Raw genomic sequence first — 18055 nt, forward strand, 5'->3', positions numbered from 1 at the left:
GACAGCGTAGCTAGCAATGCCCCCCAGACAGCGTGGCTAGCAATGCCCCCAGACAGCGTGGCTAGCAATGCCCCCCAGACAGCGTGGCTAGCAATGCCCTCCAGACAGCGTGGCTAGCAATGCCCCCCAGACAGCGTAGCTAGCAATGCCCCCCAGACAGCGTAGCTAGCCTAGCAATGCCCCCCAGACAGCGTAGCTAGCAATGCCCCCCAGACAGCGTAGGTAACATTGCCCCCCAGACAGCGTAGGTAGCATTGCCCCCAGACAGCGTAGGTAGCAATGCCCCCAGACAGCGTAGCTAGCAATGCCCCCCAGACAGCGTAGCTAGCAATGCCCTCCAGACAGCGTAGCTAGCAATGCCCCCCAGACAGCGTAGCTAGCAATGCCCCCCAGACAGCGTAGCTAGCAATGCCCCCCAGACAGCGTAACTAGCAATGCCCCCCAGACAGCGTAGCTAGCAATGCCCCCCAGACAGCGTAGCTAGCAATGCCCCCCAGACAGCGTAGCTAGCAATGCCCCCCAGACAGCGTAGCTAGCAATGCCCCCCAGACAGCGTAGCTAGCAATGCCCCCCAGACAGCGTAGCTAGCAATGCCCCCCAGACAGCGTAGCTAGCAATGCCCCCCAGACAGCGTAGCTAGCAATGCCCCCCAGACAGCGTAGCTAGCAATGCCCCCCAGACAGCGTAGCTAGCAATGCCCCCCAGACAGCGTAGGTAGCCTTGCCCCCAGACAGGGTAGGTAGCATTGCCCCCAGACAGCGTAGGTAGCATTGCCCCCAGACAGCGTAGGTAGCATTGCCCCCAGACAGCGTAGGTAGCAATGCCCCCCAGACAGCGTAGCTAGCAATGCCCCCCAGACAGCGTAGGTAACATTGCCCCCCAGACAGCGTAGGTAACATTGCCCCCCAGACAGCGTAGGTGGCATTGCCCCCAGACAGCGTAGGTGGCATTGCCCCCCAGAAAGCGTAGGTGGCATTGCCCCCCAGAAAGCGTAGGTGGCATTGCCCCCCAGAAAGCGTAGGTGGCATTGCCCCCCAGACAGCGTAGGTAGCATTGCCCCCCAGACAGCGTAGGTAGCATTGCCCCCCAGACAGCGTAGGTAGCATTGCCCCCATTCAATCCCCCTATTCTGAGGCATCGGGCAGGGCAGAGACTGACTCACCTGACATCCAGCTCCAGCGCCGACTTCACTCTTCTTTCCCTGCGTCCGCTCCATCTGTAGTTAGAGCACGGCTACAAGAAGATGGCCGCCGATTGTCCGCATTTGTGGACATCGGTGACCATGTTCCTGTAGTCCTGCTCTAGTTACAGAGGGAGAGGACGCAGGGAGAGACAGCGCGCACGCGCGGACTGTGAACCGAATCACTCCTTGTGGTGAATGATCTGGATGATTTGGTTCACAAAGATCCGGATCAAAGATTCGAATCGTTCATGATCCGGACAACACTAGTTCACACTGGCAGGAAAAAAAAGTCAGTTCACAGATACTACAGTGTACTTCCAGGTCACATTCCCTCAGCTCAGCTGCTGTCGGAGTGACGTGCTTCATAATGGCTGAAGATTGGGACAATATGTTGCGAATTCTCATTTCTTTCCTCTTTGGGTTCCCTGGTCTGTAGCCATGGCCAAGCTTGGTGTCCCCTCTTCAAGAAATCCCGCAGTTATATTTGAACTTAATCGTCAGCAGCCATGCCCAGGAAAGGGAACAGAAAACGGCTGAACAATCGTCCTGATGATTTGATCTCGCACAGAGGTGAGAACTACTTCCCCGTCAATTAGAGAGTAATTGGCAATATGACGTTTTTATGAACTTAATCGCCTGTCTAAAATGTTGCTATCTCGCGTTACTTTCTTTTAGGGGGTTTATAGAGGCTTTAATATTTTTTAAACAGAAGTAGAAACAAGTCATAAAAAGACAAGTAGGGTCCATTCACACTTAGAAGTGCAAAACGCCGGCTATTTTTTGTGGACAGTGCAGCGATTTCTCCGCGATCGCGTTTAGCGCTTCTATAGCACTGAAATGTGATCGCTGGGAAATCGCCTGAAAATGGTGCAGGCTGCACGTTTGCATTTTGCGATTTGCAGTGATTAGCGCAAATCGCCCAAGTAAGAATGGGCCCATAGGGTTTTATTACACTAGCGCTTTAGAAATCGCTGGCAAAATGCTCCAGTGTGAATGGGCCCTTACAGACGTTTACGTTTTGCAGTTGAAACTGAGTTATTCAGCTGCTAGAGGTGCTGGCGCTTATATCGGTGTTCCGACAATCTTCTGCAGCCCTCTAAACACAAGCAGGGCCGGATTTGTACTTTTAACCGCCCTAGGCCAACTGTCAACCACCGCCCCCTTCTCCCCCTTCCCTCCCTTCCCTCCCCATCCCCCCCCCCCCCCCCCCACCACCACCACCACTTGTGTATGCCAGAACACACAATACTATACTACCAGGACAGGGGAGTGGAAAAGAAAGAGCTCAAGATGGGAAAGAGGGGAGTGAAAAATACAGGGAACACAGGATGGGGGGGAAGCAGGGAACACAGGATGGGGAGGGAAAGCAGGGAACACAGGATGGAAGGCATAAAGAGAGATGGGAAAGAAAACAAGATAGGGGATAGAAAAAAAAAGAGGGAACAAGTACATTAAGTGGGAGAGAGAGGAGAGGAAAAGAGAGCAGAAACGCTGAAACGGAACATCCCTGAGCAGTGGACAAGTCAGCTTATCTAAATTGCAGCTATCTGTCTGCAATCATCATTACTATTTCCTTATTTGTAACATGCACTTATCCTGCCAGGTCACTTTACAGCGAGCAGAGCAAACGTTCCTTCCCCAGCACTTGAATCTACCTGCAGTGAGGAAGGAACGTCACACAAGCAGCCCAGCAGGGAAGTAGAGGAGGCGGGCGAAGCACGTGTGGAGACTGTGAGCTGAGCTGCAGCCAGACAACACATGTGTAAGTTGCCGGCTGGCTCCTCGCTCTGCCCCGACTGGATCTTTCATCATCACCCGCTGTCTGACTCAGATGCCAGATCCGGCCATCCATCCAGCCTGACGCTATGAGAAAACATGCAGGGTGGCCGTGGATTGGTACCGCGTCTGTCCGCCTTTGTACTGGTGGGGGAGGAGGAATGTCGCTATGGAAACAGGAGAGTGTGTGTGTGCGCAACTGGCAGAGGGGCGGCAATGAATGGCAGCGCGGTCGGGGCTTATGACGTCTATTGCACAATAGGCTTATCTTCGGCCGCCCTAAGTAAGGAGCATTTATCTGGCGCCCTAGGCCGTGGCCTAGGTGGGCTTGCCAGAATTTCGGCCCTGAAAACATGACGAGCAATCTTTCCTAGTGGAATTTTTTTTTATCTGGTTGCTTTGTACCTGGATACTGTTTGGAAAAGAAGCATATCTATCTAAAATTGGTAAATTTAGGAGCCCATAAATAATTACATAGGTATAGGTGGTTTACTTCTGAAGTGAATTTCAAAGCAGCCAATATAACTCAGGGAGCAGTCCACCGGGGGTTCTCTCTGGCACCATACCTTGGTCTCTTCATTTTTGGCCTGGCTAAGTATGTTCGCTGTTAGGGCTCGTTTCCACTATTGCGAATCTGCATGCGTCCAACGCATGCGGATTCGCACATGTAATGCAAGTGGATAGGCCTGTTTCCACTGTAGCGTTGTTGAGGTGCGTTTTTTCAGCGGTGAAAAAACGCACAAAAGAGCCGCAGAATTCGCCTGCGAGTTGAATGCATGCGAATCGCATGCAATGTATTTAAAAGGGAAATCGCATCCCATGCGTTTTTTGCCGCAAATTCGCATAGGTACCAATGTAAATTCACACAGGCAGTTACATGGTTAAAATCGCATATACCCTCACGTATGCGAATTCGCGGTAAAAAATGCATGGGGAATCACATCCGCATGCGATTTCATCAGTGGTGGAATCCAGGTGATTCCGCACCGCAATAGTGGAAACGAGCCCTTATACTCTGTGTTGTTCACCTATATATCACGTCTGATCTCACTCAAATTTCCTATGCTTTAGGGTTGTATATTCACTGTTATATTTAATAGGGCTGCCCTGTGGAGTTTTCACTCATTAATTGCAGAATATTCACTGTATATTTTCTATATTTTTCTCATGCACTTTAATAGCTTTGATATATGAACTCGGGTTCTGGACCCAGGATAGCTCAACATTGAACATCCTGATGGTCAATAGATAAACATATTACTAATTCTTTATGAATAGGAGTGTTTTCTACCTCATGATATATAATAACTGTATATTATATATTGCATATAATATCCTGGTATGGTGCTCACTGCAATTTTAATTGGTTTTAAACATGTATAGTAGTGTTATAGACTATTTAATAAATAATTTGTATTTTTGCTTATATGTGGTGTAGTGCTATTTATTAAGGGCTTTATCCCCTTTGGTTTTGTGGTTAGTTGCCCTAAACAGCTCAAGCACACATTATTTTGGGTATGAGTGCAGATAAGTGTTGGTTTTATAACTCAGGGCTGGTGCACACCTAGAACGCTTTTGAAAAGCGCTTGGCTTATGTATTTGAATGGAATGGATCACACCAGAGCAGTGTGAATTATTCCCAAATGCGGGTCCCGCAGCATTTCTGAGGCAATTCAGCCTCAATGTGGAAAGGCGCTAGAACAGAGTGATTTTCCAAGTGTTTGTTTTGTACTGTAGGGGGGGGGGGGAATGAGCTGAACTTACCTGGGACTTCTAATGGTCCCCCGCAGACGTCCTGTGCCCGCACAGCCACTCACTGATGCTCTGGGCTCTGCCTCCGGTTCACTTCTGGAATTTCCGACTTAAAAGCCTGAAAACCACTGTGCCTGCATGGCTGTGTCCTCTCTCCCGCTGATGTCACCAGGAGCATACTGCGCAGGCACAGACCATACTGGGGGAGCGCAATACACTCCTGGTGACGTCAGCGGGAAGGAGGGCGCGGCTGCACAGGCACAGTGGTTTTCCAAATTTAAAGTCTGAAATTCCAGAAGTAACTAGAGGCGGGGCCCGGAGCATTGGTAAGTAGCTGTGCGGGCACAGGACATCTGCGGGGGACCATTAGAAACCCTGGGTAAGTTCAACTCATTTTTCTCCGAAACCCCCCCCCCTACAGTGCTCCTTTAACAAAAGCTGTACACTTCCAGCTCTTCTGTACAAAAAAAATAACAAAATGCTACACCAAAATGCTCAAAAAATCGCTAGATGCATGCTTAGAATCGCTGAGTGTTTGCAATTACACTAGTGCTTTTGGGTGTGCACTGGCTCTTAGTTGAGATTTTCAAGCGTTAATTGCACAAAGTAGGGTCATAAACCATGTTTCTCTTGTATTTTCTCACTTCCATCAGGTTAACCACTTGAGGACCACAGTCTTTCTACCCCTTAAGGACCGGCCACTTTTTTTCCATTCAGACCACTGCAGCTTTCACGGTTTATTGCTCGCTCATACAACCTACCACCTAAATGAATTTTGGCTCCTTTTCTTGTCACTAATAAAGCTTTCTTTTGGTGCTATTTGATTGCTCCTGCGATTTTTACTTTTTATTATATTCATCAAAAAAGACATGAATTTTGGCAAAAAAATGATTTTTTTAACTTTCTGTGCTGACAATTTTCAAATAAAGTAAAATTTCTGTATACATGCAGCGCGAAAAATGTGGACAAACATGTTTTTGATTAAAAAAAAACCCATTCAGTGTATATTTATTGGTTTGGGTAAAAGTTATAGCGTTTACAAACTATGGTGCAAAAAGTCAATTTTGCCATTTTCAAGCATCTATGACTTTTCTGACCCCCTGTCATGTTTCATGAGGGGCTAGAATTCCAGGATAGTATAAATACCCCCCAAATGACCCCATTTTGGAAAGAAGACATCCCAAAGTATTCACTGAGAGGCATAGTGAGTTCATAGAAGATATTATTTTTTGTCACAAGTAAGCGGAAAATGACACTTTGTGACAAAAAAAAAGAAAAAAAAAAAGAATCCATTTCTTCTAACTTGCGACAAAAAAAATGAAATCTGCCACGGACTCACTATGCCCCTCTCTGAATACCTTGAAGTGTCTACTTTCCAAAATGGGGTCATTTGTGGGGTGTGTTTACTGTCCTCGCATTTTGGGGGGTGCTAATTTGTAAGCACCCCTGTAAAGCCTAAAGGTGCTCATTGGACTTTGGGCCCCTTAGCGCAGTTAGGCTGCAAAAAAGTGCCACACATGTGGTATTGCCGTACTCAAGAGAAGTAGTAGAATGTGTTTTGGGGTGTATTTTTACACATACCCATGCTGGGTGGGAGAAATATCTCTGTAAATGACAATTTTTTCATTTTTTTTACACACAATTGTCCATTTACAGAGTTATTTCTCCCACCCAGCATGGGTATGTGTAAAAATACACCACAAAACACATTGTACTACTTCTCCCGAGTACGGCGATACCACATGTGTGGCACTTTTTTGCACCCTAACTGCGCTAAAGGGCCCAAAGTCCAATGAGTACCTTTAGGATTTCACAAGTCATTTTGCGGAATTTGATTTCCAGACTACTCCTCACGGTTTAGGGCCCCTAAAATGCCAGGGCAGTATAGGAACCCCACAAATGACCCCATTTTAGAAAGAAGACACCCCAAGGTATTCCGTTAGGAGTATGGTGAGTTCATAGAAGATTTTATTTTTTGTCAAAAGTTAGCGGAAAATTGATTTTTATTGTTTTTTTCACAAAGTGTCATTTTCCACTAACTTGTGACAAAAAATAAAATCTTCTATGAACTCAACATACTCCTAACGGAATACCTTGAGGTGTCTTCTTTCTAAAATGGGGTCATTTGTGGGGTTCCTATACTGCCCTGGCATTTTAGGGGCCCTAAACCGTGAGGAGTAGTCTGGAAATCAAATTCCGCAAAATGACCTGTGAAATCCTAAAGGTACTCATTGGACTTTGGGCCCTTTAGCGCAGTTAGGGTGCAAAAAAGTGCCACACATGTGGTATTGCCATACTCGGGAGAAGTAGTACAATGTGTTTTGGGGTGTATTTTTACACATACCCATGCTGGGTGGGAGAAATAACTCTGTAAATGGACAATTGTGTGTAAAAAAAATCAAAAGATTGTCATTTACAGAGGTATTTCTCCCACCCAGCATGGGTATGTGTAAAAATACACCCCAAAACACATTGTACTACTTCTCCCGAGTATGGCAATACCACATGTGTGGCACTTTTTTGCACCCTAACTGCGCTAAAGGGCCCAAAGTCCAATTCGTACCTTTAGGATTTCACAGGTCATTTTGCGAAATTTGATTTCCAGACTACTCCTCACGGTTTAGGGCCCCTAAAATGCCAGTTCAGTATAGGAACCCCACAAATGACCCCATTTTAGAAAGAAGACACCCCAAGGTATTCCGTTAGGAGTATGGTGAGTTCATAGAAGATTTTATTTTTTGTCACAAGTTAGTGGAAAATGACACTTTGTGAAAAAAAACAATAAAAATCAATTTTCCGCTAACTTTTGACAAAAAATAAAATCTTCTATGAACTCACCATACTCCTAACGGAATACCTTTGGGTGTCTTCTTTCTAGAATGGGGTCATTTGTGGGGTTCCTATACTGCCCTGGCATTTTAGGGGCCCTAAACCGTGAGGAGTAGTCTGGAAACCAAATGTCGCAAAATGACCTGTGAAATCCTAAAGGTACTCATTGGACTTTGGGCCCCTTAGCGTACTTAGGGTGTAAAAAAGTGCCACACATGTGGTACCGCCGTACTCAGGAGAAGTAGTATAATGTGTTTTGGGGTGTATTTTTACACATACCCATGCTAAGTGGGAGAAATATCTCTGTAAATGACAATTGTTTGATTTGTTTTACACACAATTGACCATTTACATAGAAATTTCTCCCACCCAGCATGGGTATGTGTAAAAATACACCCCAAAACACATTATACTACTTTTCCTGAGTACGGCGGTACCACATGTGTGACACTTTTTTGCAGCCTAGGTGCGCTAAGGGGCCCAACGTCCTATTCACGGGTCATTTTGAGGCATTTGTTTTCTAGACTACTCCTCGCGGTTTAGGGCCCCTAAAATGCCAGGGCAGTATAGGAACCCCACAAGTGACCCCATTTTAGAAAGAAGACACCCCAAGGTATTCCGTTAGGTGTATGGCGAGTTCATAGAAGATTTTATTTTTTGTCACAAGTTAGTGAAAAATGACACTTTGTGAAAAAAAACCCAATAAAAATCAATTTCCGCTAACTTTTGACAAAAAATAAAATCTTCTATGAACTCGTCATACACCTAACAGAATACCTTGGGGTGTCTTTTTTTCTAAAAAAAGGGGGTCACTTGTGGGGTTCCTATACTGCCCTGGCATTTTACGGGCCCAAAACCGTGAGTAGTCTGGAAACCAAATGTCTCAAAATGACTGTTCAGGGGTATAAGCATCTGCAAATTTTGATGACAGGTGGTCTATGAGGGGGCGAATTTTGTGGAACCGGTCATAAGCAGGGTGGCCTTTTAGATGACAGGTTGTATTGGGCCTGATCTGATGGATAGGAGTGCTAGGGGGGTGACGGGAGGTGATTGATGGGTGTCTCAGGGGGTGGTTAGAGGGGAAAATAGATGCAATCAATGCACTGGGGAGGTGATCGGAAGGGGGTCTGAGGGGGATCTGAGGGTTTGGCCGAGTGATCAGGAGCCCACACGGGGCAAATTAGGGCCTGATCTGATGGGTAGGTGTGCTAGGGGGTGACAGGAGGTGATTGATGGGTGTCTCAAGGTGTGATTAGAGGGGGGGAATAGATGCAAGCAATGCACTGGCGAGGTGATCAGGGCTGGGGTCTGAGGGCATTCTGAGGGTGTGGGCGGGTGATTGAGTTCCCTAGGGGCAGATAGGGGTCTAATCTGATAGGTAGCTGTGACAGGGGGTGATTGATGGGTAATTAGTGGGTGTTTAGGGTAGAGAACAGATGTGAACACTGCACTTGGGAGGTGATCGGACGTCGGATCTGCGGGCGATCTAATGGTGTGGGTGGGTGATCAGATTGCCCGCAAGGGGCAGGTTAGGGGCTGATTGATGGGCTGCAGTGACAGCGGGTGATTGATGGGTGGCAGTGACAGGGATTGATGGGTGATTGATAGGTGATTGACAGGTGATCAGTGGGTTATTACAGGGAAGGACAGATGTAAATAATGCCCTGGCGAATTGATAAGGGGGGTCTGAGGGCAATCTGAGCGTGTAGGCGGGTGATTGGGTGCCCGCAAGGGGCAGATTAGGGTCTGATCTGATGGGTAACAGTGACAGGTGGTGATAGGGGGTGATTGATGGGTAATTAGTGGGTGTTTAGAGGAGAGAATAGATGGAAACACTGCGCTTGGGTGGTGATCTGATGTCGGATCTGCGGGCGATCTATTGGTGTGGGTGGGTGATCAGTTTGCCCGCAAGGGGCAGGTTAGGGGCTGATTGATGGGTGGCAGTGACAGGGCTGATTGTTGGGTGGCAGTGACAGGGGGTGATTGATGGGTGATAGGTGATTGACAGGTGATCAGTGGGTTATTACAGGGAAGGACAGATGTAATTAATGCACTGGTGAATTGATAAGGGGGGTCTGAGGGCAATCTGAGCGTGTGGGCGGGTGATTGGGTGCCCGCAAGGGGCAGCTTAGGGTCTGATCTGATAGGTAACAGTGACAGGTGGTGATAGGGGGTGATTGATGGGTGATTGATGGGTAATTAGTGGGTGTTTAGAGAAGATAACAGATGTAAACAATACATTTGGGAGGTAATCTGACGGCGGGTTTGCGGGCGATCTAATGGTGTGGGTGGGTGATCAGATTGCCCGCAAGGGGCAGGTTAGGGGCTGATTGATGGGTGGCAGTGACAGGGGGTGACAGGGGGTGATTGATGGGTGATAGGTGATTGGCAGGTGATTGACAGGTGATCAGTGGGTTATTACAGGGAAGAACAGATGTAATTAATGCACTGGCGAATTGATAAGGGGGGGTCAGAGGGCAATCTGAGCGTGTTGGCGGGTGATTGGGTGCCCGCAAGGGGCAGATTAGGGTCTGATCTGATAGGTAAAAGTGACAGGTGGTGATAGGGGGTGATTGATGGGTGATTGATGGGTAATTAGTGGGTGTTTAGAGGAGAGAATAGATGTAAACAATAGATTTGGGAGGTGATCTGATGTCGGATCTGCGGGCGATCTATTGGTGTGGGTGGGTGATCAGATTGCCCGCAAGGGGCAGGTTAGGGGCTGATTGTTGGGTGGCAGTGACAGGGGGTGATTGATGGGTGATTGATGGGTGATTGACGGGTGATTGACAGGTTACCAGGGAAGATAGATGCATACAGTACACAGGGGGGGGGGGGGGGTCTGGGGAGAATCTGAGGGGTGGGGGGGGTGATCAGGGAGGGGGCAGGGGGGGGGGATAAAAAAAAAAATAGCGTTGACAGATAGTGACAGGGAGTGATTGATGGGTTATTAGGGGGGTGATTGGGTGCAAACAGGGGTCTGGGGGGTGGGCGGGGGGGGGTCTGAGGGGTGCTGTGGCGATCAGTGGGCGGGGGGGGGGGGGGCAGATCAGTGTGTTTGGGTGCAGACTAGGGTGGCTGCAGCCTGCCCTGGTGGTCCCTCGGACACTGGGACCACCAGGGCAGGAGGCAGCCTGTATAATACACTTTGTATACATTACAAAGTGTATTATACACTTTGTAGCGGCGATCGCGGGGTTAACATCCCGCCGGCGCTTCCGTATGGCCGGCGGGATGTTACGGCGGGTGGGCGGAGCCAGTTGCCGGGGGAAGCGCGCGTCATCAATGACGCTATCGCTCCCCCGGCATGCCTAAAGGACGCGCCGCCTGAAGGCGTATTGCGGTCCTTTAGGCGTCCACTTTGCCGCCGCCCATGGGCTGTGGGCGGTCGGCAAGTGGTTAATCAAGTCAATCACTGAGGCGCTCAGGTCTAACTATTCTTGGCCAGAAGGCACTTTTTGTGTTTTTTTGTTTATTGACCTGATGAAGGAGCTGGTAAAATTGACTAATCATTATTAAAAGACAGGTCCAAGCTAAAAAACAAACAAACAAAAAAACAAGATCTACTTACCTTGGGCTTCCTCCAGCCCCTGGCAGCCTGTCTGTCCCTCTCCACAGCTCCGGGGTCCTCTCCATTGCAGATGCTGACCTCGCCAGGTTGGCATCTTCTGCGTGAGAACGTGGCCACATCGATCGCGCTCACATAGCCTGGCGTCTTCTGCACGGGCACAGAACGCTCCCAGCCGTGTAAGTGGCGTGGCCACGCGCAGGTGCAGAAGATGCTGATCTCACCAGGAGGGGACCCCAGAGCTGCGTCAAGGGACAGATCGGCTGCCAGGGGCTGGAGGAAGCACCTGGGTAAGAAGATTTTTTTTGTTTTTAGCTCGGATGTGTCCGTTAAAACAGTTCCCCAACTCTGTCCATATGAAGGATACGTGGAAACTTAGGTATGTTAATGGACTTGCGTACAAAGACAAAATTGTCATGAACACAGAGGAAAGGAGGCAGAAAGTGTGGTAATGCTGTGATGATTAGTACACAGTAACGTACATACACATGGACACAGTAACCATAATGCTTTAACACTGATGCCTGTAAAAATAACTAAAAGACTGTGTTAAAAGTAAGGAGAATAAGGCACTTTTGCCTAAATAAATGAGCAAAGGGAAAAGAAAGACCAGTAAGGGCTTGTTCACTCCTAGGGCGTTTTTGCCCTCTTTTTTCAAGCGCCGGCAATTTTCCAAATAGCCCTAAAATTGCTTGTGCAATGAATCCTCATGGGATAGTTCATATCGGCGCATTTCGTCTGCTTTCCCGCTCACCAAAGCGCTGCATGTACAATTTTTGTGAGCGATTTTGCTACAATAGAAGGAGTAGGAAAAACACAAAACGCTGTTGCGTTGACTCTTTTAAGAATAATACATTGTATTTATTCTTTTCCAGGTCAAAGAGTTCACTTCCTGCCTTGCGTCATGAAGTGAAAAGCAGAATCGCTCTGCAAAAGCGCTTTAAAAAAACGCAACACCCACTTGAGCACCGGGAGGTGCAAAAAAAAAATCGCCCACAAAATCGCTGGTGTCAGCGATTTCAATTTTTTATGTGAACAAAGCCTCAGAGAAACAAACCAAAAGAAATCCTTAAATAAATGACTTGCTTAATAATAATATTATTTTTTTATTTATATAGCGCCAACATCTTCCGTAGCGCTGTACATAGTACAAACAAAAAATGGTGAACAAATATACATAAGAAATACAAGACACTGTACAGTCATGACATTGAATAGAATAAATACAGATACATACATAGTTGATGTGTTGTTGGTACGTGTACATATGTTAAAATTACAGCAATATGAGACACACTAGGAGGAGGTCCCTGCCCTTGCGAGCTTACAATCTAGAGGGTAGTGGGGAGGAAACAAAAGGGAAGGAAACACAAGGATTAGTGGGTGAGCCAGTGTGCTTTCAGTGCTGCCTATAGCAAATTATAGGCTTGTCTGAACAGGTGGTGTTTTCAGAGTACGTTTGAAGGTCTCCAGACTCGTGGCATGACGAACCAGCCGAGGGAGAGAGTTCCAGAGGAAAGGGATAGCCACTGAGAAGTCTTGCATGCGAGAGTGAGAGGAGGTGACTAGGCTGGAGAACAAAAGGGTCTCCTGTGAGGAACGGAGAGTCTGGGCGGGGAAGGTAACTGGAGATTAAAGAGGAAATGTATGGAGGCGATAGCTTGTGTAGAGCTTTGTATGCAAGCGTGAGAAGTTTAAACTGATCCTTTGGGCAACTGGTAACCAATGGAGAGATTGGCAGAGAAGGACTGCCTCAGAGGATCTAGAAGAGAGGTGGATGAGACGGGCCGCAGAGTTTAGTAGGGATTTGAGAGGTGCCAGTCTGCTTTTTGTAGACCACAGAGTAGGGGTGTTGCAGTAGTTGAGACGGGAGATGATTAGGGCATGCACAAGCATTTTAGTTGCTACTTGTGAAAGGAAGGGACGGATTCTGGAAATGTTTTTGAGATGGAAGTAACAGGAGGTAGTTAAAGTGTTAATATGTGGTTTAAAGGAGAGCTCAGAGTCCAGAGTTACCCCTAGGCAAGCGAGCTTTGGGGGGTTGATACTATTGGGGTGTTATCTACATTGATTGTGACAATGGGAGGTGGAACAGAGAGTGAAGATGGAGATATCACAATCTCCGTTTTGCTCATATTGAGTTTAAAGAGAGTCTGAAGCGAGAATAAATCTCGCTCAGAGCTCATAGTTAGCAGGGGCATGTGTGCCCCTGCTAAACCGCCGCTATCGCGCCGCTAAACGGGGGTCCCTTCACCCCCAAATCCCCTCGGTTGCAGCGGGGGGAGCGCTTCCTGGTTGGGGCAGGGCTAACCGCCGCAGCCCTGCCCCTTGCGCGTCTGTCAGCACGTATCTCCGCCTCTCCCCCGCCCCTCTCAGTCTTCCTTCACTGAGAGGGGGCGGGGGAGAGGCGGCAATGCGCCGCTGATAGACGCGACTGGAGGCAGGGCTGCAGCCGTTAGCCCTGCCTCCATGAACGACCAAGTCTTGCGGGGGGGGGGGGGGTTGGGGGTGAAGGGACCCCTGTTTAGCGGCGCAATAGCGGCGGTTTTGCAGGGGCACACATGCCCCTGCTAACTATAAGCTCTGAAGCGAGATTTATTCTCGCTTCAAGAGTCTCTTTAAGGAAGCGGGATGACATAAATATACAGTGGGTTGCAAAAGTATTCGGCCCCCTTGAAGTTTTCCACATTTTGTCACATTACTGCCACAAACATGCATCGATTCTATTGGAGAATTCCACGTGAAAGACCAATACAGAGTGTGTACATGTGAGAAGTGAAAGAAAATCATACATTATCCAAACATTTTTTACAAATAACTGCAAAGTGGGGTGTGCGCAATTATTCGACCCCCTGAGTCAATACTTTTCAGAACTACCTTTTGCTGCAATTACAGCTGCCAGTCTTTTAGGGTATGTCTCTACCAGCTTTGCACATATAGAGACTAAAATCCTTCTTTGCAAAACCGCTCCAGCTCAGATTAGATGGGACAGCGTTTGTGAACAGCAGTTTTCAGATCTTGCCACAGATTCTCGATTGGATTTAGATCTGGACTTTGACTGGGCCATTCTAACACATAGATATGTTTTGTTTTAAACCATTCCATTGTTGCCCTGGCTTATGTTTAGGGTCATTGTCCTGCTGGAAGGTGAACCTCCGCCCCAGTCTCAAGTCTTTTGCAGTCTCCAAGAGGTTTTCTTCCAAGTTTGCCCTGTATTTGGCTCCATCCATCTTCCCATCAACTCTAACCAGCTTCCCTGTCCTACTGAAGAGATGCACCCCCCGAGCATGATGCTGCCACCACCATATTTGACAGTGGGGATGGTGTGTTCAGAGTGATGTGCAGTGTTAGTTCTCTGCCACACATAGCGTTTTGCATTTTTGGCCAAAAAGTTTGATTTTGGTCTCATCTGACCAGAGCACCTTCTTCCACATGGTTGCTGTGTCCCCCCCATGGCTTGTGGCAAACTGCAAACTGGACTTCTTATGCTTTCTGTTAACAATGCTTTTCTTCTTGCCACTCTTCCATAAAGACCAATTTTGTACAGTGCAATGACTAATAGTTGTCCTATGGACAGAGTCTCCCACCTGAGCTGTAGATCTCTGCAGCTCGTCCAGAGTCACCATGGGCCTCTTGACTGCATTTCTGATCAGCGCTCTCCTTGTTCGGCCTGTGAGTTTAGGTGGACGGCCTTGTCTTGGTAGGTTTACAGTTGTGCCATACTCTTCCATTCTGAATGATCGCTTGAACAGTGCTCCTTGGGATGTTCAAGGCTTGGAAATCTTTTTTGTAGCCTAAGCCTGCTTTAAATTTCTCAATAACTTTATCCCTGACCTGTCTGGCGTGTTCTTTGACTTCATGGTGTTGTTGCTCCCAATATTCACTTAGACAACCTCTGAGGCCCTTACAGAGCAGCTGTATTTGTACTGACATTAGATTACACACAGGTGCACTCTATTTAGTCATTAGCACTCATCAGGCAATGTCTATAGGCAACTGACTGCACTCAGATCAAAGGGTGCCGAATAATTATGCACACACCACTTTGCAGTTATTTATTTGTACAAAATGTTGGAATCCTGTATGATTTTCGTTCCACTTCTCATGTGTACACCACTTTGTGTTGGTCCTTCATGTGGAATTCCAATAAAATTGATTTATGTTTGTGGCAGTAATATGACAAAATGTGGAAAACGTCAAGGGGGCCGAATACTTTTGCAACCCACTGTAGATACAGCGGATAGACATTCTGGGACTTTTGATAGTAGTGTGAGAGGTCTGGGGGCAGAACAATAAATTTGGGTGTCATCAGCATAGAGGTGGTACTCCCACAGACAGTGGGCGCAGTGAGGAGTTGGTATTGGCATAGGAGACCATGAAAGAACGTCCAGACAGGTAAGAGTTGATCCAGGAGTGTGCTAGGCCCTTGATTCCCAGTGTTGAGAGGGTCTGGAGGAGTATGGTATGATCAACCGTGTCGAAGGCGGAGGACAGATCTAGGAGTATTAGTACCGAAGATCTACCTTTGGCTTTAGCAACTAGGAGGTCATTGGCAACCTTAGTGAGAACGGTTTCCGTAGGGTGTTGAGGGCGGAAGCCAGACTGGAAGGGGTCCAACAGGGAATTAGCAGAGAGAAGGTTAGACAGAGAAGAAGAAAAAAACTTGCGCTCAAACAAAAGTAGCACTGGCCCTTTTGAAATGCACACGGTGCTGCTCTCTTAAACTGGTTGGTGCCAGCAACTGTAAGAGGACAAAAGGGTGGGGAGACAAGAGAGCGCTCCGTAGTCCATTAAATGGGATTTGCTCTTTAGGCAAAAATAAAATCATAACACTCACATTTAGTGATAATGTCCGTTTCTGTGCCTCTAACCCGTCCGGTCGGTCGCCTCGTACCATGTACAGCCTGGCCAGGGCTAATGGTATAGCTGGAGCGATGGAGGAACGTCCGTCCTGGGCAAGCAGTGCACAGACTATGCCGTCTGGCGTCACCTACCGGTTTCGGCGTAAGTCCACGCCTTCCTCAGGTGACAAGCTGTGTAGACGGCTGAGAATACATAGCATAATGCGCTTGGCAACAGAGTTGCCAAGGGGCGGCAATTTAAAATGAACGACTTTATTGAAATGTGAAAAATGGGAGTGTTATGATTTTAATTTTTGCCTAAAGAGCAAACCCCATTTAATGCACTACGGAGCGCTCTCTTGTCTCCCCACCCAGAAGGTTAGACAGCTCTGAGTAAATGTGGCTTTCCAGCAGTTTGGAGGCAAGGGAAGGAGAGAGACTGGGCGGTATTAGAAAGGACAGTAGGGTCTAAGGAGGGTTTTATTAGGGGTGTTACGATAGCTTGTTTCAATGAAGAAGGGAAAATGCCAGTTGAGATGGAAAGTTAAACAGTGTTGTTAAAGCAGGAATGAGGGGGGAGGAGAGCTGGGGAATAAGATAAGAGGGAATAGGGTCCAAGGAGCATGTAGTAAGATGAGCTTTAGAGATTAGTGAAGAAAGACGCTGTTCAGTTAAGGCGGAGAAGATTGTTAGCAGGGAGGAGGTTTGAGTGAGTGAGTGGTTTATGTGGAGAGGGATAGTTGATAGTAGGGGAGCTTGCTGGGCAGAGAGGGAAAAGGAATAGGTGATTTGGGACCGGTGAAGAGGGTTGCTTTTAAAGCTGTTCCGTAGTTTTTAATTTTGCTCACAAAATATGCAGCAAAGTCTTCTGCAGACAAGCATGTGGTTGTAGGGGGAGGCGGGGGTGGAGAGATGAAGGTGTTAAAAAGTTGTTTAGGGTTATGGGATTGTGAAGAAATGAGTGTAGAGAAGTATGACTGCTTTGCAAGTGAGAGAGCGGTCCCTGAGCTGGAGCAGCGTGTTTTATAGTGGACGAAGTCGACTGCATTGAGCTTTTCTCCACTGCCGTTCTGCTGCCCTGGACTGTCTTTTCAGTTGTTTGATGGGTTCAGTCAGCCAGGGCTGTCTGTGGTGTTGAGGGGCGGGGGCGGAAGTTGGTGAGAGGGGCGGCTGTGTTCATGACAGAGGTGACTGTGGTGAAATAGTAGATGGATGCTGACTCGGGGTCAGTGTAGGACGACAGGGAGCCCAGGTGCAGTCCGCTCCGGCCCACGTGGCGGTGATTGACAGCCGCCGCTCACGCAGGCGCAGTACAGGCCGACCTGGAGGTCGCCCTGACGTCGTCGCCGGGGACCGGGACGGAGCTGCGGCGAGGGAATTCTGGGAGCTTGGGGCTGGAGGAAGCCCCCGGTAAGTAGCACCTTATTTTATTAAATTATCCTTGATGACTCCTTTAATCATGTGTGCATTGGTGTTTTCTATTATGACATACCTGATTACCCCACGACCGTCCCCCCCCCCCCCCCACACACACAACACACCACGTATAAGTGTGTTGCTTTTCCCCATACTCGTGTGCAGGTTTTTAAAATCTCACCTGTCCGATGGCGATATTCCTTGCCTCCACCACCATGTCCACCTTTACTGCAAGTGCCTGGTGCCAAATGGTACTTGGGCTTGCAGTGAAGATGGACATGGCAGAGGACAGGAATCTCTCCTACAGACAGGTGAGATTTTAGGAAGCACTGGCAGGACATTTTTATATTTGCGGTGTGGCCAGGCGGTGGCGTTAGGCTGATTTCTGATACATTTTATGCTGTAATCTATGGACATTGGTCTGCGGTGTATGGCAGAAAACAGATCCCTCTCTGGTCAGATTTGATCAGAGAGAGATGTGTGACATGGTCAGTCTGCCCATACTGTATATACTCACGTATAAGCCTAACTTTTCAGTATGAAAAATGTGCTGAAAAGTTACCCCCTTGGCTTATATGCAGAGTCAGTGGATCAGAATGGATGGTGGAGCAGATTTTGTTACTGGGTGTAAGGATTGTGCAGTAGTGATCCTGCTCTTACCAGCTGGCTCTCTGCTGTGTCCGTGTCCCC

General features: G+C 47.8%; 1 protein-coding gene across 1 annotated transcript in view; it reads left to right on the forward strand.

Moving 5' to 3' along the window:
- The first annotated feature begins 1347 nt into the window (after window positions 1–1347).
- Window positions 1348–18055, forward strand: part of TMEM183A (transmembrane protein 183A) — a 187792-nt gene continuing 171084 nt past the window's right edge. Inside the window, exon 1 of the mRNA XM_068269794.1 lies at window positions 1348–1753. Coding sequence (XP_068125895.1) covers window positions 1690–1753 — 64 coding nt within the window. The 5' untranslated portion in view covers window positions 1348–1689. The remainder of the gene's footprint in view (window positions 1754–18055) is intronic.

This window comes from Hyperolius riggenbachi, chromosome 2 (assembly GCF_040937935.1).
Source record: "Hyperolius riggenbachi isolate aHypRig1 chromosome 2, aHypRig1.pri, whole genome shotgun sequence".
Taxonomy (NCBI): Eukaryota; Metazoa; Chordata; class Amphibia; order Anura; family Hyperoliidae; genus Hyperolius; species Hyperolius riggenbachi.